The 25,441-nt window shown below is 35.9% G+C and overlaps 2 protein-coding genes across 3 annotated transcripts in view; both read right to left on the reverse strand.

The window, feature by feature from the left end:
- The window catches only part of LOC144971456 (inositol polyphosphate-4-phosphatase type I A-like), a 239,102-nt gene that overhangs the window by 135,200 nt on the left and 78,461 nt on the right, over nucleotides 1-25,441 (reverse strand). The window lies entirely within an intron of this gene.
- The window catches only part of LOC144971451 (glutamate receptor-like), an 86,595-nt gene that overhangs the window by 14,980 nt on the left and 46,174 nt on the right, over nucleotides 1-25,441 (reverse strand). For both annotated transcript variants that reach the window (XM_078912369.1, XM_078912370.1), the window contains 2 exons: nucleotides 21,429-21,551; nucleotides 13,000-13,125 (listed from right to left, as the gene is read on the reverse strand). In XM_078912369.1, coding sequence (XP_078768495.1) covers nucleotides 13,000-13,125; nucleotides 21,429-21,551 — 249 coding nt within the window. The remainder of the gene's footprint in view (nucleotides 1-12,999; nucleotides 13,126-21,428; nucleotides 21,552-25,441) is intronic.

Below are 25,441 nucleotides of genomic sequence, written 5' to 3' on the forward strand. Positions count from 1 at the left end.
TAGAACGAATGTTTGGATGAATCAATAAATTTAAGAAAAACATAAATATTTCGTGGTAACAATATGTGATGTGACAACAAAGTAAATTGTCTGTTGAAATAGAAATGTTTTGTTTTGTTTTTAAGGGTTTTACGGCGCTTGCAACACATTGAGGTCATATCAGCGCCAGTAGGAAGGAAGAAATTGGGATAGTAAAAAGTTCTAGAATGACAATTAAAAAACCCAAGAAAAGGTAAGAAAAAGGGGAATTGGTTCAAATAGGACACAGATGTAGATTCCAAAAGCACACTGTCAAAGTAGGCCTACTTAGTTTGAGATCACTAAAAGTCTCACCAAGACACAAGCACAGGTCCCCACTAAGAGGAATGCACTCAGATGTTTTACAAATCATATGTAATATAACGAAAACATAATACAATGCACGAGAGATGATTTACAAGGAAAAAAAATATCATCTTCCAAAACTAACAATACATTTGACTGTTTCCCTCCCAGCCAGGGTATCCGGCCAGGGCCAAGACAAAACCAAGTAATCTCATTCCAAGACAAAGACAGAAAGCATGTTGGAAAACAGACATAGGGGGATAGAAGACATAGAATGTACCTCCCTGCCCACAATGGAAGGTCAGGAACCCCACCCAGATGAAATAGAAATCCCATTTATATTGTAGTAATAGTTTAACCTTTGTAGCAATTAATGTTTGTGCTCTCTCGACTTGTTTTGTTCACTGCTTTATATATTTGCCCTATTTTTTCTTTGTTGTATACGAGTATAAAGCAATAAACATTACTGCTTAATTGGTTTTCTGTTTAGTGAAGATCCCACTTTGGGGTCTTGTTGAAACCCTTCCTTACAAAGGGTCAAAGGGGCGTTCTATTTCCCGTCCCATCACTGCTTTTGTTAATTCACCTTAACTACGCCATTCACACATATCTCACTCGTCCTTAGTCTTTAATCCATCGTGTTTTGTTGATAAAGAAGAAACCCGAAACGTCTACAGTATCCGTCTTTGCCTAATAAATTAAGCTTCCAATTAAATACTTCTCTTTTTATTTTTCCTTCGAGCTTCCACCAGCAACATTTTCATTGTGTATAATATGATGATGATGGTGACGATGATGATGACAATATTAATGATGATAATGATGATGATGATGATAATAATAATAATAATAATAATAATAATAATATAATAATAATAATAATATTATATATATACAATCATAATATTAAATTTGATAATGATAATAATAATAATAATAATAATAATATATAATAATAATAATAATATAATATAATCATTATTATTATCATTATCATTATCATCATGATCATCACCATGAGCATCATCATCACATCATTATATTATTATTATTATTATTATTTTTTTTTTATTATTTATTTATTTTTAAAATTATGCCTTTTGCGCCACGAATCATGCATCGTCGCCTAGGCATTCCACGAAGGAATATAGATAACTCATCAAACAAGATGTCTGATGTCAACAGGAATCACCCATGTTGTCCAAGTGAGCAAATTTGGGGTTAATAATCTTGCTCAAGGAAAAAAAACGAAAGTGCCTGAAGCGGGGCTCGAGCTCGGGTCCTTCCGGATCACAGTGCAATGCCTTAACCACTCGGCCACTTCGCCCCAATTCTTCTTCTTCTTATTGTTGTTGTTGTTGTTATTGTTGTTGTTGTGTTGGATTGGAATATTTAATTATTATAAAGCAGGAAGTCACTAAATTCACTCACAATTTATATCGGTGCAGGGCCTTGAATTTCTGTCAAGCTATTTTCAATGTATTTGTGGAGGAGGTAAATGAAAGCTTTATTCGATAAATTATATCCGTATTCAAAGTTGTGTAAAACTGTCTGTAAATGATACAATACAAGCTATATGAGATTCTGTAATTATAAACTATTGTATAAGGCATTTAAAGGATAATTCCTCTTAAGCCTTTAATAAAATAAGATAAGATATAATCAAAAATACATATATGCAACAAGGACAAACCGGTTAAAAGCGTACTGTTAAATACCAAAGATCTTTTGAACTCAGTAGCGAAGAAGAGAACTCAACCCATTTCAAAATGGCTACGCCTAAAATAGACTGGATTCTTATGACAATAACATGATACAAAACAACGTATTTTGTCTGACTTACCTACCCTGGTGACACATCAAATTCCAACTGCCTTACATTGATACAATAACTTTTTGCAATTTAGCCAGTTTTTCTTCACTTCAAGTAGATAGCGACAAATCAACAATAACTACTAGTCTAAAACCTATTAGCTGTAGAGACTTCATCTCTCGGGTATTAACGTTTGTTTTTTTTTTTTTTACGAGATTTATCTTAATTTATCGATAATTTAAGCAAAATATTTTTTTTTTAAATTGCGGCTTAAAGGGAAAGAAGTCTTTTGTGAGTGCAGGGCAGTGTACTCTAGAGGCATTCTTTTCCATGTTAGTTTTTCGGCCTCATTTCCCCGTAATCCACAGGGAGGAGGATTAGTTGGTGGGTGGGTAGTGGGTAGTTCTATATGCAAATGTGAAGATGGCTGTTGCTCTCAGATAAACAGATTGAGAGATAGTGGCAACACAACCTTTGTGTAACTATGACCTTAACTTGTTTTGTTTTTTTGTTTTTAAAATAATGTTGAGAGTGCCGGCGAATGCTCATTTAAAATCCTCATTTGCTGTGGTCACGTTGTTATAATGGTAGAATCTTCAAACCAATGTATCATATGGAGCTTTTAAAAATTGAGCTTTTATGTAGCGTAATATATCCACTAAATGTGCTCAAAATACTTTACAAGGGGTCCATTAACAACAGTAACATGTGGCATGTAGAACGAAACATGACGCCTGTTAGGCGATATTACAACAGATACAACTTATCAACGGCCAGGTACTCATTAACACCTGAGTACGGTGAGAGAATGTGGTACAAGAGCCTAATCCAATGGACTCAACATATGCCGAGCGAGGCTCGAACCCGGACTTCCTATCCGAAAGCGAGTGTCTTACCACAGAACCACATAGCCGCACGAACATAATATGTTATAACACTGAAATAGTAAACCCATGTAGCGTTATGTTATAATCTATTCTTTTTAAAAAATAGAGTTGGGGGTCAGAATTGTTCCGTGCAGCAGACCATGTCAAATTTTTGCCAACAAGCACATAATTTAATGGCAGAACTACAAATTATACAACTATTTTTTGCAGACTGATATAAAAGTAACTTGCAACGCTTTTTTATTGATGTTAATTCAATCATCCTTTGACCCCAATGATTATTTATGACATCTGCTATGATCGGTCATAAGTTGACGTTGGGAATCGTCATCTGCCAGATTCATTACCGGACATCGACAGACTTTATTTCATACCGATATTGAAAGCTGATTGCTCAAAAGACTCGTTTCGATCTATGTTAATTTACACAATACGGTATTATAATAAATACCATAATTGAATGCTTGTTCGTAATAGCCTTTATTTACCCACAAGTTGTTAGAATTGAAGAATCCTCAAACGAACGCAATTTATTATTATAGCACTGTAATATTAAACCAAAGTAGCGTCAGGTTATCATACTGGTAAATGGAAGCACACATGTGAAAACAGATCAACATTCTTGCCAATGAGATCACAAATTATAATAGTGCTGTATTAGTCCTATCTCATATTTGTGGAAGCGATTTTGGTGACTTTGATTGAATCTTACGGACATCAAAATATTGGCCAAAGACGCGAGGTTTTATAGAGCACAGTTTCCACAAAACCTGCACATTGCACTTTACAAGGGGTCTCAAGCCAACAGGAACATCTAATATCTATGACGATACATGACGCCGCTATTACTTCTTTTTCGACGGAGACAATACTGTTACTGTCCAAATACTCATTTTACCCCATGAGCACGGTGAACAAATTCGAGTAAAGAGTCTTTTCCATGATTAAACTTTGAGTCACTCATGGCAAGACTACCATGACTGACACAAGGCAATGTCATGTCATAATAGGAAGAAATAAAAGAAAAACACAAAAACTTAAAAACGGGGTACCACAAGGTTCAGGTTTAGCACCAACTTTCTTCAATATTTATATCTCCGACGTGCACTCAAATTTAGATACACTGAAGACTGGGCCTTAGCCTATCAATCGAAAACCTGGAAAGAGATTGAAGAAGTTCTAAACAAAGATGCCACCCGCCTGAAACGATACTTTGATAATTGGTACCTAAAAGTGAACACCACCAAATCAGTATTCACAAACTTCCACTTAAATAATCGAGAAGCAAAAAACAAAACAAAAACAAAACAAAACAAAAAAAAAAGAAAGAAAAAGAATTGAAGATCATAGCCGGTAAGTCAAAACTACCCCCAGACCCCAATCCTAAATACCTCGGCATCAATTGGATGGACAGTTAAATTACCGGAAAAACATTGAGGGAACTGCAAAAAAATCGCAGAAAGAATCAGCCTGGTGAGAAAACCTGCAAGTATCACATAGGGAACCACACCACAGGTACGAGAACGACTTCTATGGCACCTTGCTACAGTGTGGGAGAATACTGTGCACCAATTTGTATGAGGAGCTCACATGTAAACCGCATTGACATCCGATTAAGAGAATCAATGAGAATAATAACAGGATGTCTCAAGTCAACTCCAACTCAGTGGCTCCCAACACTGAGCGGCATTGCACCGCCAAGTCTTAGAAGACAAGACGCTAATCAAAGAATGCATGCTAGAATTGACGAAGCCACAGATAATACCCCTATAAAATAATAAAAAGGGAGCCCCTTCAACAACAAGGCTCAAATCGAGACTTCAACATGGAAGAGAACGGGAGAGAATTGTGTAACTGGGAAATACCAAGAAGAGGAAACATCATAATGGATCCCACCAAAAGAAGGCCTCCATTCCACAATGCCAGGAAATACTGGGTTTCCTCAAGTCGCTTCTTAACAGGACATGGTAGAACTGCATCAAATACGTGCAAATGGAAACTTGGGAACAGTAATGCCTGAAGGAAATGTTAGGCAGCTCCAGAGACTAGCGGTCATATCGTCCTCCATTGTCCAGTTACTAAACTTGCAGGTGGATATGAAACAGTTCTTCGGGCGGAGGAAGACTTTCGAAGCTGGACTACTATAGCAAGACTCAAATCATACAGGTTAGAAGTCTTGCGTCATACCACTAGAGCCGCAAAGCCTCACATGGAACACCTTGTTGTCTTCCTAAAGCATCGGTTTTATTTTTTCTCTCTCTTTCATCACAGAACAAACATGGGACATGCCAGTCGCATGATTTTTTTTTGATTCGTTTCATTTGTGTCTTTCTATTTTTGGTTACAAACACTGTTGTAGTTGGTGACTTCATTATAGGAACGTAGGCTTGATGACATTAAGACTATCAATGCTAATGTCATGCTTTTCATAAAACAAATTGTTGGTTATATTTTGACATTTACCGAAAAAAAGCTACCAAACTAATAATAACAAAAATCGTAATAATAGTTGTAATGGGCCATCCTCATTAATGCCGATAGATGACTAAGTATAGATACGAAATTATATGATAATGTACTGAGCTAGATATTAATTATCATTGAAGTAGAAACCTCAAACAGCAATTAGATAAGGAACGTGCATTTTGAAGCTGCCACAGACACCCAATATGACGAGGCCAAAGAGTGTGAGGACCTGTGTTGCCTCCAGCTGAATAAATCAAGACAATGCCCAACTGTCACACACTAACAAAACACCTTTTTTCATTTTGGACAGAAACATTTCACTTCAAATACGTAAATTAAGTTATTCACAGCTTGCCAAACTTTTTTGAAGAAGAATCATCTTTGAAGTCTCAGGTTTAAGGAGATGGGGGTCGTTGTAAATGAGTGATATACTAATTTGAAGGATTTTTCTCAAAATTTCAACAAGGATTTTGTCATGCAAGGCAATAGTGTTTTTTCTTTTTTATTCCAGATTATCCTGACGGTTGTTCTGGGAAACATGTCAAAATGACATTTATTTTGTCACGCATCACCGTGCTTGACTTTTTTTCGACTTCGTTTTTTTTTATGAAGAGGTCATAGAAATGACAACTGCAAATGTGGTAGTCTGACCAACTGCCTGCCCAGTCACAAATTAGGGAGCAGGCACTGGTGTTAAATATCGATCTGAAAAAATGGTGTATGAAACAGTGCCGCATGGAGCGGGTCCCAATTGCTCACTTGGGTCCCCGGGTGCAGTCGAACTTATTCCATGACCATTTTGTTCCCCCATCAGTGATTCGGTAGCTGGGTTTGTTAGATCTAACTTAAAGTATTAGGTACACTGTCGATCTTCACCTAGCTTAATTGGATACAATAGTCTGATGTCACGTCGCTCAGCAACGGCGAGCAGCCTGGTTCTAAACAAAGAAAATGGGTACTTTTTATTCTTCATGCTGGCTAGAACTTTTCATATGTCATGTGATCAGAATGTATAAAAGTCAAAACATGATCATATTTATAATGTTTTTCTCCTCTGGATACACTTTTATGCTCGTGGGAGAAATATTTCATAAGGGCGTCCGCCATTGTTCCGATAGTTTAGAGCCAGTTGCTATGTTACCATGCGTCATTACGAGGGAAGTGACGTCATGACTGTTGAAGCGTATTAGTGTGGATTTCCAAGCTCATATACTTGTGGAGTAGCACGGCATACAATAAGTCCCTATTTCTAGTGACACGGTCACTTTTTTCCTCTTCATAACTCATTTAACAGTTAAACCACAACTTTTGACTCACACGTGCAGACCAGAAATTGCCATTCAGATTAAGTTGTAGTTATAGCCACGTATTTTGAATGATAGGGTAAGTCAGTGGGACAAAGTGTGTGTTAAAACACAAGCAATTCATACGACGATACTAGCAACGCAACCCTGTCAATAATTTCATGTTCAATTCAATTCAAAGGTTTCTTTTGGGCAATTGGCAATATGAACCATGCATTTACATAAAATGTCAAAGCAATACAGGTAAAAGGAAACGACCAAAATAATTAAATAGATAAATAAATATATAAATATGAATATAATCAATAAAGACATAAATACATGAATTAAAAAAATAAATATCCATAAATTGACCATAGTTATATATAAACACATGGAAATTATTTTTCAGGAAACAAATTAAATAACATATATAAAAATTTGTCAACAATAAGTCATCGAGCACAAACAATGACAGAAAAACATTTCTAGGAAAAAATAGAAAAATAAATAAATAAAAATAGAAATAAAATAAAAAAGTAAAAAATCCACGTTCCAACAAATAACAAGTGTACAGATAAGTCAACGGTCATTGAAAACTGAGTCATCAAACACAGGCAATGACAGGAAAAATAATTTTACCTTGGCAGGCAAAACTTATGAGGATTACTCTGTTCGTTTTAAGTGGAAACACACCCGGCCTGAAACTTTTCATTTTTGGTTTTACTTCAAGTATCGATGAAATAAGACGATCCTCTGCTTGTAAAAAAAACTCATCTCAACCCCGAAATTCCAAAGAGGTCTGAGATTTTAATAATCTAAAAAAATGTTTAGATGTAGTAGTCTATCATAATTCATCGAATATTTTAAGTAATTCTTCTTCACGCCAAAATATAAACTTCATTTCTGACGATAGAACAGTGGATTGTGTAATGATTACAAATATAGAAATTTCTCGATTAACTACGAGTTGTTCAAAATCAACTTCAGATTGATTGCAATCCTTCCCTTCATCGATGTTCTGTCTCCATAATCCCACGTTCTCTCTCCCATTCTCCCTCTGTATGTATGTATATATATATAATATATATATATATATATATATATATATATATATATATATATATATATATAAATTCCTTTTCTTATTCAACTGATTTATTCAAACCCTTCATTTTTGTTGTCTGTCTTTTTCGGTATTGTGATTAATTTATTCATTTATGCCCCCTTCCCTTTTCTATTTTAGAAAATTCATCGGTGCTCCCGCCTCTCCTATTCCTTTCATGATTTCACGTTGGTTATGTGTCTTTTCCCCCTCATCAATCATGCTTTCTTTATTCCTTCTATTATTTATTATTGAGAAAAGGTAAAATCGTTTCAATGTTCAACTTAAGACTCTCTTCCTATTTGCCTGGACTGCCCCCCCCCCCCCCCCCCGGCCGTCTCTCTCTTCCCTCTACCCTTTTCTCTTTCTTTCTCTCTCTCTCTCTCTCTCTCTCTCTCTCTCTCTCTCTCTCTCTCCCTCATTCTCTCTCTATTTCTTTCTCACTCTCTCAAGCACACACACAAGAACACACACACACACACACACACATATATATATATATATATATATATGTGTGTGTGTGGTTCAGTGGTATGCTCTTTGCTTCGTACCCAATCCAATAGGTATTGAGTTCGACTACCCGCCTCGTTGTGTGGCCTTGAGCAAGTTACCTAGCCCTAGCTCACTAGAAGCGCTGCGCTGCAGCTGACGCCTGGGTTATTCCAGTCTTCCCTTGGAATAGACCTCAAAGCCAAATTTCCTCTTCGGGGTGAATAAAGGGAATTTTACTATATATATCCTTTCTTTAAAAAATATAGCATTGTGGAGAACATTGTGCTTATTTGAGTCAATAAAAAAATTGATACGGCGCACAACTCTACTGAAAGATTTGAAAATTAGAAATGTATTTTTACAGATAGATAAACAGATAACTTGATTTCCTTTTATAATTTAAAGTCAGTTTGAAAGTTCGTTGAGTCAAACAGATATAATAAAATATGTACCAACGACGACACTTGACTCCCAAAATCAACTAATTTTGACACTGTAAAAAGTTGTCAATTTGCGTCATCTATTTATGACATCAAGTATTATTATTACTTCCGTTGTGTTGTTGATTTAGCGGTGATCAGTGTGTATGTTTGTGTGTGTGTGTGCGTGTGTGTGTTTGTGTGTGTGTGTGTTGTGTGTGGTTTATACATGTGTGTGTGGGTGTTGGCATTTTTCAGCAAATCGTGGCATTCATAGTGATATTATTCACTTGATCACATGAAGGTATTTCAGTCGCCATTTTGATTCTTTTTTTACTATTAGGGTTAGCTCGAGATCGAGGGTATTCTTTTTCTATTAAGGTTAGTCATAAGTCTTAGTAAAGGTGCTAGGATGTATGTTTTTCCATAAGTTAAGTAAAGGGGAGACATTCCGAAAGCTCCTACATCCCCAGTATTCTTTAAATTTGTATTTTCACCTTTGATATTTTGTCAGGCATTTATTTATTCAATCTGTCATTATATCTAGAAGTATTTTAAAAACTCTAGAACAAACCTTGATAGATTTGTGAAAGTTTAAAATTTCTTAATTTGACCATTGTTTTGATTTTCAGCCGCCATTTTGATTTGTTAAATATTGAAAGGTAGTGCAAAGCAGTCCGAGAGTTGTTTTTTTTTCTATTAGGGTTAGCTCGAGAGGTTAGTCATAAGTCTTATTAAAGGTGCTAGGAAGCTTGTTTTTCCATAAGTTAAGTAAAGGGGAGACATTCCGAAAGCTCCTACATCCCCAGTATTCTTTAAATTTGTATTTTCACCTTTGATCTTTTGTCAGGCGTTTATTTAGTCAATTTGTCATGATTTTTTCTATTACGGTTAGCTCGAGATCGGATGATTTTTTTTCCTATTAGGGTTAGTCATAAGTATTATTAAAGTGCTAGGGTGTTTGTTTTTCCTATTGGGGTTAATTAAAGGTACTAGGTTTATTTTTTTCTTGGGGTTAGTTAAGGGAATATATTATTAAATATATTATTGGGCCACACAGAAAAATCAACCAAAGATATACCAAATTACACAGACAACGTTGTTTACCAATCTGCCCTCATTAAATGATGGTGAGTACAGTACCGAATGAAAATAGTTCTTTCCCCGCGAAATTGCGGGCTTTTTACTAGTATATATATATATATATAATAATATATATATATATATATATATATATATATATATATATATATATATATATATATATATATAACTACTAACCTGCAGGTACATGCTTTCAATATGTATCCATGTCCCAATCACATCCTGAATCCTCGCCGTTCTTTCCATCTTGATAGATCTAGTTCACTACTTACTGCTGATAATCTTGTCATGATGGTCTTGATACTGATACCGTCTCAAACTGACAAAACGCCGCTTCTGTTTTGACCAGAAACGTCTTAACTTCATATATATTGATCCGTCTTGAATTGTCAAAACGTCTCATACCTGACACTTCTTTTTAAATTGTCTCGGGTTTAACTCTCTCCTTACCGGCCATTTTCCGGATTTTACCCAAAACTTCACACTCAACCTATACAAAAATAGATTTATTTCACTCAAACCCAAAAGCTGTTAGTTCTTGATATACATATTATGTCTTTGTGCTAAACGAGTTCTTCAACGCAGTGTTGATATACTTTAACTATAATAAACATTTTTGTTCAAATATATTATGATGTAAGGAATCAGAATAAGAAAAATGTTGGCTGCATCGTAACTGAATGTGACAATTTTCCTATAGGTGGTAAAGAAGGGGTTTACGGCCTTTTGAAAAGTTAATGGCTTTTATAATTTAGTGATATATGATGTAAGATAAAGAGTAAGGTCAGAAAATAAAAGTGTTTTTCTCAGTGTCAGACAGACAAACCTATGTTGTCTCAATCACTGCAGCACGCAATGTGTTTTTGAATACTGTGGTTCTTCGCCTAGCCCGATCCCCGTGGGTTTCCAAGCTCATAGACTCGTGGAATATCACGGCATATAATTTGTCCCTATTGCTAGACGGCCCTCCAAAGTCAACAAAATTATTCTGAGATGAAAATCTGGTGGTAACTATGGCAATGATACAAACAAAACAGTTCGACAACAATAAACTCCAACTTTGAATCTTAATTTAAAAATTCCATCCGTTGCTTCAACACGGCATTATGTCTTGGTGGATCAAGAAATTGGTATAAAGAGACTTTAGATATCGCTGTATGGTGTAGTGGTAGGGTATTCGGTTTGTGATCTATAGGTGACAGGCTCGAGTCTTGCTGTGGGCAGCGTTGCTACCTGTGTTGTAAAACCATTACCTGTCTCTTTTGGCATCTGCCTATTTTTAAGCTGAGACATATTGTGTGGTTATAAACCTCTGTGTGAAACATTCAAGTGTGTATCTGTGCGCACGCGCACGTGTGTGTGTGTGTGTGTGTGTGTGGGGGGGGGGGGTTGTGGGTTATGGTACAAGAAATGCATTAAAAAATTTTCTTTTAAATAACAATGTAAAACGCATTGAGCATTATACACACATGGGCAAAAGTAACTTTAAACTTGTTTCGGGTTAATTCATTTGAGTTTTTAAAAATGATAAAATTTGACAAATGTTATTTATCACAGAAATGGGCAATATCTTTAATATTTGTGAGCCAAATTTTATCAGCATACAAACATAATCACAAATATAACGACGACCCAAGTTGGGTCTCAATGATTCGGAAAAAGAGGTGCCCAAAACATCAGTCAACTCGACTGAGGGGTCGAAGTTCAGACCTGATCACCGGCCAGACGTGCTACCATTACACCACAGAGGTTCCCGATATTTGGGACAATTTTAATTCCTTATCCTTCACAAGGGTATGCGATTTACGTTGTGAACCCTCGCTTGCATCGCACAACATAAATATTGAACACGAGAGGACGAGGATGAAAACATTTGAGTTACACCGGTGCCTGCACCCTTGTTTTTTAATACGATATTTTCGGAAAAAAAAGAGGAAAAATTCGACGCAACAAAGTGCCGACAACGTGAAAGTCTAACAGTCTTCAACCGGAATTTAAAAACCAATCTTTTTCATTCTGTTTATCGTGATTCTATGTGAACTTCGAACATGATATTGTGTGACTGTTGTGGTGATTTTGTGGTCGAATGATGAACTTGTGTGATACCAAAAAAAAAAAAAACTATTGTAAAGCATCTCTGAGCAGTATTACAAAAATTCCCTTTATTCATCCCCAATGGGAAATTGTCTTTAGGGTCTATTCCAAGGTGAAGACTGAAATAACCGAGGCATCAGCTGTAGTGCAGCGCCACAAAGTGAGCTAGGGCGAGGTGACTTGCTCAAGGCCACACAACGAAGCGGGTAGTCGAACTTAGTACCTTTTGGGTACAAAGCAAGGACCGTACCGCTGAGCCACTCTACCAACGCTATTTGTAGATACTGGCGCTATATCAAATAATTATAACAATGATATAATAATAATAATAATAATAATAATAATAATAATAATAATAATAATAATAATAATAATAATAATAATAATAATAATAATAATAATAATAATAATATTGCTAACTACTCATATTCACATCTGACTCGAGTTGGTTGAGGAGTGTAATCATATTTGAATCAAGAACACGATGTTGGGGTCAGAGTCCGCGATAATTATAATAATATAATAATTGAGCTTTTATATAGCGCGATATCCACTAAATGTGCTCAAAGCGCTTTACAAGGGGACCCTGGTCAACAGCAACATCTAACATGTAGGACGGGACATAACGCCTGTTAGGTGATATTACAATTTTTCTGACAAAGACAACGTTGTTAACGGCCAGGTACTCATTTTACACCTGGGTAAGGTGAGAGAATGTGAGTAAAGAGCCTTTTCCAAGGACTCAACTATGCGCCGAGCGCGAGGCTCGAACCCAGGACCTTCCGATCCGAAAGCGAGTGTCATACCACTAGACCACATAGCCGCACAATTATCACACATTAGGTTACTAACCATGCTAGGTATCGCTTGATTTTATTACAAGATAAGACCAATGTGCTTTTCTTTCAAGGACTCAACTACGTGGGACTCGAAATCAACACGAGCAGGTCATAAGCCGACTGCCATACCACCACCTGACCCCAAAGCCACTCAAATGATATTCTGTACTCACCCTCATCTGAGTCGTAGATGTATTCCACACGTTTCCATTTATAATACTTGATAAGATCCACAACAGCATCGGCATAGACAGGTCTGGCAAACAACATGTACGGGGACGGCTCTGGTGGGATAGGGCCTGAAAAAAAAAGAATGAAAATTAAGACATGACAAATTATAGTATTATCGGACTTACGTACAGTAACGAAATACCTCTCATAATTTTGATTACACTTCAAATATCGACGAATTTAGATGACTTGTCGAAAATCTTTTATGCAGAGACTTAAAGAAGAATTATGGGCAGCTTAATTCAATGATTTTGAAAGGTTATATACATTTAAACTAAAATAGAATAAGGCGTTTGATTAGTGTTGGACAATCGTAGTCAGAGCTTCTAATTTTATTACAACTAGAAAATTTTGCTTTAATCGATTGGTTCAACTTGTCAAAAGTCTCGATTCTGATACTTCGGGTAACTGTGTGGAGCTGTGGATTATTCAATATTGGACAAAATATAACGGAAAAAAAGAAGAAAAAACGATCACGAAACGAAAATGACAGTTTCAAATCTTGCCACTTAAGCCAACAAGATTTTTGGCTTCTTTCGAAGGAACTTTCAAATAAAATCCATCGCACTGAGAAATAAAGCATGTAAAGCGTTAGTAAGATCCCTGTTTGAATAATAATGATATGGCATGGCAGCACTGTTTGGGATCCCTACGTGAAATCCCAATAGAGATGATCCAGAGGAGAGCTGCGAGATATACACAAAGGAAACTACAGTATTACCCCGAGCGTGTTAAATGAGCATCACTGGCAGTCCTTTAGTTAAGGAGAGGAATTTGACGTTACCCAATGATAAAACCGGTTTTAACAGTATATCCAGCCCATACCTCCAACTCCCAACATGCTTCACACAGGTGGTGGAATATGTCTTCATGTCAACGACAAATAATATTATTGTGAAAATATAAGTGGAAATAATTTAGAACTCTTGTGTGTGTGTCTTTGAGACAATTTTATCAGCCACGAGAATTTCCCGTAATTTACGTCATCGTTGTCTATATCATATCACCAGACGCAAACAAAATCACTGCCCAAGATATTATTGATGAACAAGCATTCTGTTGTCTACGAAAACATCAAGATGCACCAGTCATTATCCTTGGTAACTTTAAGCAGTGTCCATCACTCAATTCTACATTTCATCAATTTGTTAAAATTCTGACTGGCTATAATAAAATTTTGATAGACGTCTATGTGCAATAGCAACATCCAGAACGCATACAAAAGCATTCAAAAATCATACGAACACCTGATCACACAAGCGTACTTTTACTAACATCATACAAGAAGCGATTAAAACAACATAAACCTATAGACATTTCAACTCGAAAGTGGTCAACAAATGATAAATCAGATTTACAAAGATGTTTTGACTGCACACAATGGGATGTATAGATGACGTGTGGACCAACGAGGTGACAGACTACATTACTTTTTGCTATGATCTCTGTTTAAAACGTAAAGTTGTCAAGATATATTATCTAAAAACAAGCCGTGGATTACCAAAAGCCTCAAATATTTGAGCAATGAGAACAAATTGGCTCACATGGCTGGCGATCAAATCAAACAAAATGAAGTAGAGAAAAGTCTTTTAAAAAGCAATCAAATAAAGGAAAATATCTTATAAAAATACAATGGAAGATAAAATAAGGAATTTGAATGCTGCTGAGGACTGGAATATGATCCGTCAAATGGGTGATATTGAAAGGAAAAAAAAGGTCCCAATCTACACGGTAACACTCTAGATGTAAACAAGCTTAATGATTTCTATTGCACATTTAACAACTGTTCTACAGCCACCAACGATCACACTGAATCGAGCAACATGGAGGAGCCAATACGTTTAGATGAGGAAGAATTCAAGAACCTATTTAAAAAGTCAGGAAGATAGAATGAGAGAGAGAGAGAGAGAGAGAGAGAGAGAGGGGAGAGAGAGAGAGAGAGAGAGAAAGAGAGAAGGGGGGGGGGGGGGGGGGCGGAGTGAAAGTGGTAGAACGGGAGAGGAAGGGTGTGTTTCAAAGTTATATATTTTTTTTAATTTAAAACAAATTAAAATAATAGAAAAAATACAACAACAACAAAATATATTATTCTAAAATATTATATCAAAGAATCGAGTAAAATAATGAATTGCAAATCGAAAAGCAATAATCAATACTACATAAGAGCTGTTGAGAGGAAACTTCAATCCCCGAATTAATCATAAGAATTGCGCGATCACGCGCTGAATTATTCAACTTGACCATCTTGAATAATAAATCCACAAATAAAAGTTTTCGTTAAAATATCAAAAGCAATACCTCATTTGGATTGTGTAATCACTAAGTGTGTTTTGAGTTAAAAACAACACTCTGGATGAGCACGCTTTTATTTTATAATTCAAAATACGATTTTATCGACTATTCCATATGGCAAGACTATGTGAGTTGTTTTCACTCTTAAAGACAACACAGCAGAAAATTAGGTGAACCACTCGTTGGAACTACGAGTAATTAGGAAAACGTGTAAAAAAGCGTGAGTGAAAAATTGAAACACATCAATATTGGACATAACTTTTGGAACACAGAATTAAAAGACCCATAACTGGAGACTAAAATATGTATCGCTGTCTTCGCCTTTACTATCAATGTTATACCTCTCCAACTTTCCAAGCTTTTATGCTCCTATCCGAGTGTGTGTGTGTGTGTCGGGGGGGGGGGGGAGTGTAGGGACGTGTGGAGGTGTGCGTGTAAGAGAAAGTATGAATGGGTTTTCGAAACTGTTAATGTCATTTTCATTTTGATGTTTATATCATTTATCATTTTGATATAATATTATTATATTATTAATGTATTTTTGTCTATCAATCTATGTATTGTATTTCTAATTTCAAACAGTGTAAACCAAATGCCATTTTTTGGACAATGAAGATTAAATTATTATTACAGTCGTGGCCATAAATTTAAGACCAAAATAAATAAATTAATAAACATAAAATCTAAACCTTGTGATACAAGGAAAAATAAACAAACTCACTTCAAAGGATTAAAAATATTATTTAATACCTTTACTGGATCTTTGAACCATATTTCAGTATTTTGTATGTCCAACTTTTGCTTTGAGGATAGCTTTGATCCGTCGAGGCATGCTGGAAATCAGGCTTTGGCAGTATTCTGGAGAAAGCTCTTGACTCCAAACATCGTTGATTGCTTCAACAAGGGCTTTACTGTTCGCTGGATGTTTGTCTGCTATCTTGTTTTTCATGTAGTGCCACAGATTCTCTATCGGATTGCGATCTGGACTGTTTCCGTGTCATTCCAAGGTCGTGACCTTGTTCTTCAAAAGAACGTCCTGAACAATTTTTGCTCTGTGGCAAGGGGAACCGTCGTGCATGAATATATTACACAGGTGTGACTGCAGATTAGAATGTAGTTTGTCTTTCAGTAGTTCCAGGTATTTTTGGCTATTCATCGTTGTTCCAGGATCAAAAAAATATAGACCGGCAGTTCCTGACTTGAAAAATGCTCCCCAAATCATTGGGCTTGGCGGGTGTTCCAATGTGATAAATGCTTTTGAATTTGAGTTTTTACATTTATTTTGTGTGTTGTATCTGTATGGCATTTCCACAAAAATCTTGAAAATGATCGGTAAGGAGAGTTAAAATAATACAATACGTAAAGCACGGCGCTTACTGAGATTAAATTATGGCTCCGAATAATATAATATGCAATTGTTTCTCTTTAACGCTTCTTAGTGTTGGGATGAATGAGATCAACATCAAAAAGTGACAATTTTGATATTAGAAAATCATTGAGTAAACGAAGCTCCCTTTGACATTATTTGACATTCATGATCGATAATTCTCCTTCACCCATTGATAAAAATATCACCCAGCAGACATCATATCGCGTGATAAATTATAGACCAGTCAACAATAATCAAAACATCTTTTCAGGAAATTATAGATCTCTATCTCCCTCTCTCTGTCTCTCTCTCTCTCTGTCTCTCTCTCTCTCTCTGTCTCTCCCTCCCTCTCTCTCTATCTATCTATATATCTCTCTCTCTCTCTCGTTCTTTTCAAACTCTCTCTCCATTCTCTCGTTATATGTGCGGCTATATAATCTATGACACTCGCCTTCGGATCGGAAGGCCGTGGGTTCGATCCCGCTCTAAGCAATGTTTAGTCCTTGGAAAAGGCTCTTTACTCCCATTCTCTCACTGTACCCAACTGTACAGTGAATACCAGGCCGTTAACAGGGTTGTCTCGGTCGGAAACATTGTAATATCGCCTTACAGGCGGCATATCCCGTCCTACATGTTAAATGTTGCTGGTGACCAGGGACCCCTTGTAAAGCACTTTGAGCACGTTTAGTGGATATTGCGCTATATATAAGCTCATTTTAAAAAATAGGTTCCATGTCTCATCCTGCATGTTAATTTGGTTAATGGTAGCACGTCTGACCAGTAATCAGAAGGTCTGAGGTTCAATCCCCAGTCGAGATAGACTGATTTTTTTGGGATGTTTTTTTCTCTCCTTTATTTTTCTTCCTTGCTTTGTCTGGCACCTTTCATACACAACACTTGTCAGATCTTTATCTGATACTGGTGCCTGCTCCTTAATTTCTTTATTGGAAATGTTGATGATTCATATCTAAAGAATTCTGTTAGATCACCACCCCGAATACAAAATACGAAACGTTTTACCAAAGAAACTCTGCTTGTTGCTAAATGTGTTATAATTTAAGTTACATTGCGGGGTTGTTTGGTTTTGTTGGGAATTTATTTACCCTTTTTTCTTTGTGCGGCTATGTGGTCTAGTGGTATGACACTCGCTTTTGGATCAGAAGGTCCTGGGTTCGAGCCTCGCTCGGCGCATTGAGTTCTTGGAAAAGGCTCTTTACTCACATTCTCTCATCCGTTGTCTCTGTCGGAAAACAATTGTAATATCGCCTAACAGGCGTCAAGTCTCGTTTTACGTGTTGCTGTTGGTTAGGGACCCTTTATAAAGCGCTTTGAGGACTTTTAGTGGATATTGCACTATATAAAAATCTCAAGTTTTGTTTTGTCATTAGTTTTTAACGTAATCTTAATCGAGGCTGAGCATGCCGCTTCCCTCGAGTCTAAAACACATTATGTGTTTATGTTTTAGAATTGCATCTCCTTTAAAAGATTTATTGAGGTTTGATGACTTCCCACGCCGTGTTATCAAGGGAAATTAAATCCTTCAGCTGCACATCTAATGGAATGCCATTAATAAGGACAGCATCGCCATTTTCCCTGAGACGCACCACCATTTTCGTCACATGGCATTTCTAAATAACTCGATTTTTTTAGTATTAATGTCTTATGGGCGATAACTTATTGAAATTTTATACACTTAGCATTGCCATTCAAAAAAGCAAATTTTATTATTTGATAAATATAAACTAAAGCCGTGATACGTAAGAAATATGAATATTATATTCACATAAAAATAAAATCAAGGGCAACAACTCGTACAAATTGAAAGGAATTTTCTCAAAACTGTATATGTGAATTGATCTCGACAAATTCAATGTTTGTTCTTTAAAAGGCTTTAAATTCTCAAAAGTGTACAAGAAATTAAATGTTAGTGTAGCTGACATAATTTGAACTTGAGTGACCTCTGAATGACCTTTAAGCAGTCTGATTGAAATTCCAATTAAACACGTTCTCAAAGATATTAAACTTACCAACTGTGAAGAAAGATAAACTTTCTCACCAAAGTCAATCACTAGGTTTTTTTTTCATAAGGCAGTGTCTAAAGACATATTCGACAGCCCGACCTTTGCGTTCCTCCAATGACACCACCCGTTTGGCTATCCCACGCATTCGTACAAAGGCGGAACAAGGTCCTTTCTATTTTGGTCCGTCTGTATGGAACACCATTCCATAGAGCATCAGAAAATCCAAATCATTGTCTGTTTTCAAGAAATCTCTGAAAACATTTCTTTTTTGATGTCATGTACTTCAAATATTGTTTTGTGATGAAGAGGTTTATAGCGCCAAGAGCCTATTGTTGAGAATACCGTGCGCCCTATAAGAGCATCTATTATATTATTATTATTATTATTATATATTAATTATATTATTTTATTATATTATTATTATTATTTATTATTATCATCATCATCTTCATATTATATTATTATATTATTATTAGATTATTTTATTATATTATTATTATTATTATTATTATTATTATTATTATTATTATTATTATATTATTATTATTATTATTATTATTATTATTATTATTATTATTTACTAGTATGGGGGATAACTCAAATTAGCCTAAACTCAATCAAATATTGATTGTTTTGCTTGTAAATAATTTATATTCTTGTCATTTTTCTTCTTCCTGCCTATCTGCAAACCACCTGGGGTGTATTGTCGCAGGCTTTGTTGTGCATGTTACTGTTTAAAATGACACAGAAGCGATTCTGTCTCTGAACTGTTTAAGATTTTCAGAAATAACTACATCTACAAACAAGAATGCTGTTCCAAATTTTTATTGTTGATGGAAAAACTACGGCTCATGACATGTCACTGGCATCTAAACAAGCAAAAAATTCTAATATTTGAGTTGTATAAAATACAGTCTGATTCGCAAGTTATTTTAAAAAGATAAATATTTATCTTTTTTCTAAAAATCAAATCATGGGCGGTAACTCCTACAAATTTAAGTGAATTTTAAGAAAACCTTGTTTATGAATTCTTTAACTCTAACAAAATAATGTAATTCAAGAATATCAATCTTGCCAACTGTGAAGATAATTTAACTTTTACACAAATGTGAAACAACTTGATATTTTCACTAGGCTGTGATTCCACTATTTTGGCGAAAATCAAACTTGCCCAAATAATATTAATTCTAAAGTAGCAATATATAACAGATAGAGGGAACGCATTGTTTATCTAGATCACCTATGATATCTGCGAGTCTATCTATGTCTTTCTCTACCCCCCCCCCTTCTCTCTCTCTCTCTCTCTCTCTCTCTCTCTCTCTCTCTCTCTCTCTCTCTCTCTTCCTTTCTCTCTCTTTGTGTGTTTGCACGGGTGTGTGCGAATGGTCAAGTATGTGTGTATGGTCTGTATAGATAGAATGCGCTTGGCCAAGGAGTTCACAACATTGCCATCCGGAAGTATAACGGACCAACACACAAACTCTGTGTAACCATGAACTTTTATAGTCTGGTTAATACAGTTTAGTGAGAACAACTCATAAACGCTGATGGCAAAAACAATAACAAAGGCCTGAGTGACGTCATCTTCGAACTATCTATACGTGTATGAGTTTGTGTGTGTGTGTGTGTGTGTGTGTGTGTGTGTATGTGCGATAAAGAGATAGATAGATAGATAGATAGAGAGAGAGAGATAGATAGATAGATAGAGAGAGAGAGAGAGAGAGAGAGAGAGAGAGAGAGAGAGAGAGAGAGAGAGAGAGAGAGAGAGAGAGGACTATGATTGCATTGTGATTTATTTTAGCAGTGAACAGGCGAGTGAAATGTACAATGGAAAGTGTGTTAATGAGGATATAAAATTGGACCAGGCGTAACAGTTAAGGTTAAAACCAATCGTCTTTTCCCCAAGTTTGCATTCTCAAAGGAGTAATGGTTCTGACAATTTAGGATTTTTCAACAATAAGCCGAGAAAAGTACGAATCCAAATCACCGTTCTATGTTATAAAGAATACTGGGTAATGTAAATGTTGCTGCTCGAAGCTCGAAGAAATAAATAACAATGTGAAAATGAATGTAAGCTTCAATTTAATTACAAATACAGATCAAATAAACATTTCGGGTTTCCTCTTTATCAACAAACAAGATGATTGAAACACTACAGATGAATGTGATAATGTGGTAGTGGCGTTGTTAAACACATTATCACATTATCATTCATCTGTAGTGTTTCATTCATCCTGTTTTGTTGATAAAGGAGAAATCCGAAACGTTCATTTGATTTGTTTTTGTAATTAAATTGAAGCGTACATTCAATTTCAAATTGTTACTTATTTTAGAAAATCACATTAAATGAATCGAGAAAGGGATGTTTCAAAACACCTTGAATACATTTAATTATAGCTTCATATGAAAGCTCAGTCTATATTAAAGCTATACATGAGATGCTTTAAGGAATAAATTGCATTATTTTTGTGTATTAAGTAGAGCAGCATTATTGACTGATACGTGTGTTTTTCCATTTCTATATTGTTTGAGATTTCTTAATTCCTCTTTGGAGTAGTGTCTCCCTTTAATTCTTGTTACCGTGTCTATTGTAGCATTTCGAGATCAAAACTAGAATTAATGCCATATCCTTGGCCCTTATAATTCTGGTAGAAATGAATCGCGGGGAAAGAATAATTAGTAATGTTACCTGTCAATTTATTGGTGATAAAAGGCATATGGAACTTTTCACTGTGTGCTTGACACGTCACGTGGGAATGTTGAGACGTCGAACCAAACATGGCGAATATTCCCGTAGACATTAGAGAACACACTGAAATGAAACGAAATGAAATAATATATTATATTTTGCTATGTTTGTCTCAATAGTGTTTAAAGTGTATCTTTGTATTGTGCGGTTATATGGTCTAGTGGTATGACACTCGCTTTCGGATCGGAAGGTCCTGGGTTCAAGCCTCGCTCTGCGCATAGTTGAGTCCTTGGAAAAGGCTCTTTACTCACATTCTCTCATCGTACTCAGGTGTAAAATGAGTACCTGGCCGTTAACAGGTTGTCTTTATCCGAAAAAATGTAATATCGCCTAACAGGCGTTTTGTCCCGTCCTACATGTTAAATGTTGCTGTTGACCAGGGCCCCCTTGTAAAGCGCTTTGAGCACAATTAGGGGATATTGCGCTATATAAAAGCTCAATTTTTTTTATCTCATAAAGTAATATCAATTTAGAGTGAAAGGTTGATATATAAAGGATGAATGGACCGGCAATATTGGAGACACCTCACACAGGAAATACTGGAAACAGCCAAGGCGACCGATCTTTCGGTCGAGACGCGAAAGGCATCTAAGTAGTAAGTAGAATGGATAATATTATAGAGGATGTAGAGAGGTAGATTATTGTTATGGCTGGTTTTCTGAGATAAGAACATTAGGCTCAGTCATTTGTTGACGATTGTTCAATTAAATAACGAAATAGTAGTAGTAGTATCGTTCGGCTACACTTCTATGTTCAAGATATCAATCCAGGTTCTGAAGTCATCATCACATTTGTTGATGGTTTCAAATCCCCCTTCAAGTTTTGTCTCTGGGCAATCTAGTACGAGGTGGTTTGCATCTTGTGGTGCTTGGTTGCACTTTGGTGATTCTTGGAGCCCCCATTTGTGCATGTTGGCAGCTGTTCTTGTATGTTTTGACCGTAGTCTGTTTGCAGCTACCCAGTATTCTTACTCAAACAGAAAAGCAACAAGAACATTCTATACATAATATTATTGTTCGGCAATATGAGCTCTATTACAGAATGTCAAGTTTTTATAGCTATAGCGAAAAGAAATGAAATCTGGATGAGAATTGTGACGGTTGCATCGTAACAAATGTGACGATTTTCCAATAGGCGGTAAGGAGAGGGTTGACCCATTTTTGGGTTGTCAAAATTTTGTTCTAGTCGGAGCAAGGCTATGTTAGAATCCCATTTTTATCTTATACTTTCTTAATTTCCTACTTTGATATTATTTTTAAATGTATAAACTTCAATGTCTAATATTACAGTATGCTATCATTGTTTAATTTTACGAGCAGCCTCCACTACCTGTCTCATTCTCTGTTATGAATGTACTCTGTAATGTAAATGTTGCTGCTCGAAGCTCGAGGAAATAATAAATAACAATGTGAAATTGAATGTGAGCTTCAATTTAATATAAGAAAACATATAAAATGGACGTTTCACTATTTTGTTAATTCATCTTAACAACGCTACTACCACATTATCTCATTCATCTGTAGTGTTTCATTCATCCTGTTTTGTTGATAAAGGGGAAACCCGAAACGTCCATTTTATCTGTTTTCGTAATTAAATTGAAGCTTACAATCAATTTCACATTGTTATTTATGAATGTAGGCTGGTGGTGATTGATCAATAAACCAGAGCATAGAATGAAAAGTGTAGTTTTTTACATCTCATTGATATAATATCTTAATTTCGTTATTTGCAGCTATGGGTCAATTTCAATGAGTCAACCCTCTCCTTACCGCCTATTGGAAAATCGTCACATTTGTTATGATGCAATCGTCACAATTCTCATCCAGATTTCATTTCTTTTCGCTATAGCTATAAAAACTTGACATTCTGTAATAGAGCTCATATTGTTTCGAACAATATTACGTATAGAATGTGCTTGTTGCTTTTCTGTTTGAGTAAGAAATGTCTGTTTTTGTGTTGGGTGAGTGTGAAGTTTTGGGGAAAATTCTAAAAATGGCTGGTAACGAGAGGGTTAGTCATTCTTAATGGGTTGTGTTATTATAAGTTCTTTGACCTCGTAATTGTCTGTTTTTTCAATGCTCGAACCACATTGTCAAGACACCGGTTTACTGTTTAATTTAACGACTATTTAATGGTATATCGTCAATCCCTACTATAACACGGCGCAATGACGCGCTGAAAAGGTTTCAACAGTCGTGACGTCACTTCCCTCGTAATGACGCATAGTAACTTAGATACTGGTTCTAAACTGTCGGAAGAATGGCGAACGCCCTTATGAAATACTTCTCCGAAGAGCATGAAAGTGTATCCAGAGGAGAAAAACAATATAAATCTGATTATATTTTGACTTTTATACATTCTGATCACATGACAAATGAAAAGGTTCTATCCAGCATAAAGAATGAAAAGTACCGATTTTCTTTGTTTAGAACCAAGCTGCTCGTTGCTGGGCCGACGTGACATGAGACTATTGAATCCTATATATCATATCCAACTCGAATAATAAAGCCACTATACAAGTTTTAGCAAAATTTTGGATATTGTACTCACAAAGTGTGTTTGTGTTAAAAACAACACTCTGGATGAACACGGTTTGATTTTATAAGTCAAAATACGGTCTTATTGACTTTACCACATAGCACGACGGGGTGAGTTGTTTTCATTCTTCCAGACAAAACAATGTCGGAAGAATTGGGCGAAAAACTCATCAATATTGGACATAACTTTTAGAACACAGTATAGATAGAATGCGCTTGGCCAAGGAGTTCACAACATTGCCATCCGGAAGTATAACGGACCAACACACAAACTCTGTGTAACCATGAACTTTTATAGTCTGGTTAATACAGTTTAGTGAGAACAACTCACAAACGCGGATGGCAAAAACAATAACAAAGGCCTGAGTGACGTCATCTTCGAACTATCTATGGATAGTGTGCGCTTGGCTTAGAAGCTCACAACATTGCCATACGGAAGTAAAACGGACCAACAGACAAAACTATGTGGAACTTTTAACGTTTATAGTCTGGTTAATACAGTTTAGTGAGTATTAATCATAAACGTGGATGTTATTATTATCATCACTGTTATTGTTATTATTATTATCATTATTATTATTGTTATTATTATTTATCATTATCATTATTGTTTATTATTATTATTATTATTATTATTATATTATTATTATTATTATTATTATTTATTATTATTATTTACAACTGACAGAACGGTGTTACGAGCCAGGGACTTAATAATTCATTTAAAAAGAGCATTTATGACAATATCCACTAAACGTGCTCAAAGCGCTTTACGAGGGCAGGGTCCCTAACGAACACTAACACTTTTCCTGTAGGATGAGACATGACGCTTGTAAGGCGATATTACAATTATTTTTCGGAGAGAGACACCGCTGTTAACGGACGGCTACTTATTGTATACCCGACACGTTGATCGAATGGAAGTAAAGAGCATTTTTCAAGGACCTAACCAATGTGCTGCTCAGATCGGGATTCAAACCCTGGACCTTCCGGTTCGAATACAAGAGTCGTACCACTAGACCATATAGCCGTACATTTGAGGATCGGTTTTAACATGTGAATAAAGAGAATTTTCCAAATTTCAAGTTCTCTCGGTCTAGAGCGGGATTCCAACCTTGATCTACTGGTTGAAAGCCAAGTGTCAAACAACTACACCACCACAAAGTCACCCGGATAAAAACAGTGACGTGTCCTATGAATTTGATGTGTGTTTTTTTTTTCATTTAGTTTTTATGCATAACTAGGTCAGGTTATCGATGCCTGCTGAGGACTCGGGCTTCGTTCTGTCGATAAAGATGCTAAATGACCGTGATTCAACGTCGGCGAAGCAATGGAGCAATTGTTTAAAGCCTTTTGTACGATGGGGATGTAGGATGCCCTTGGGTTTAATCCATCACGGGTAGAGACGCTTGGGTA

The sequence above is a fragment of the Berghia stephanieae genome, chromosome 4, assembly GCF_034508935.2.
Source record: "Berghia stephanieae isolate SIO BIC M18660-M18661 chromosome 4, UCSD_Bste_1.3, whole genome shotgun sequence".
NCBI lineage: Eukaryota > Metazoa > Mollusca > Gastropoda > Nudibranchia > Aeolidiidae > Berghia > Berghia stephanieae.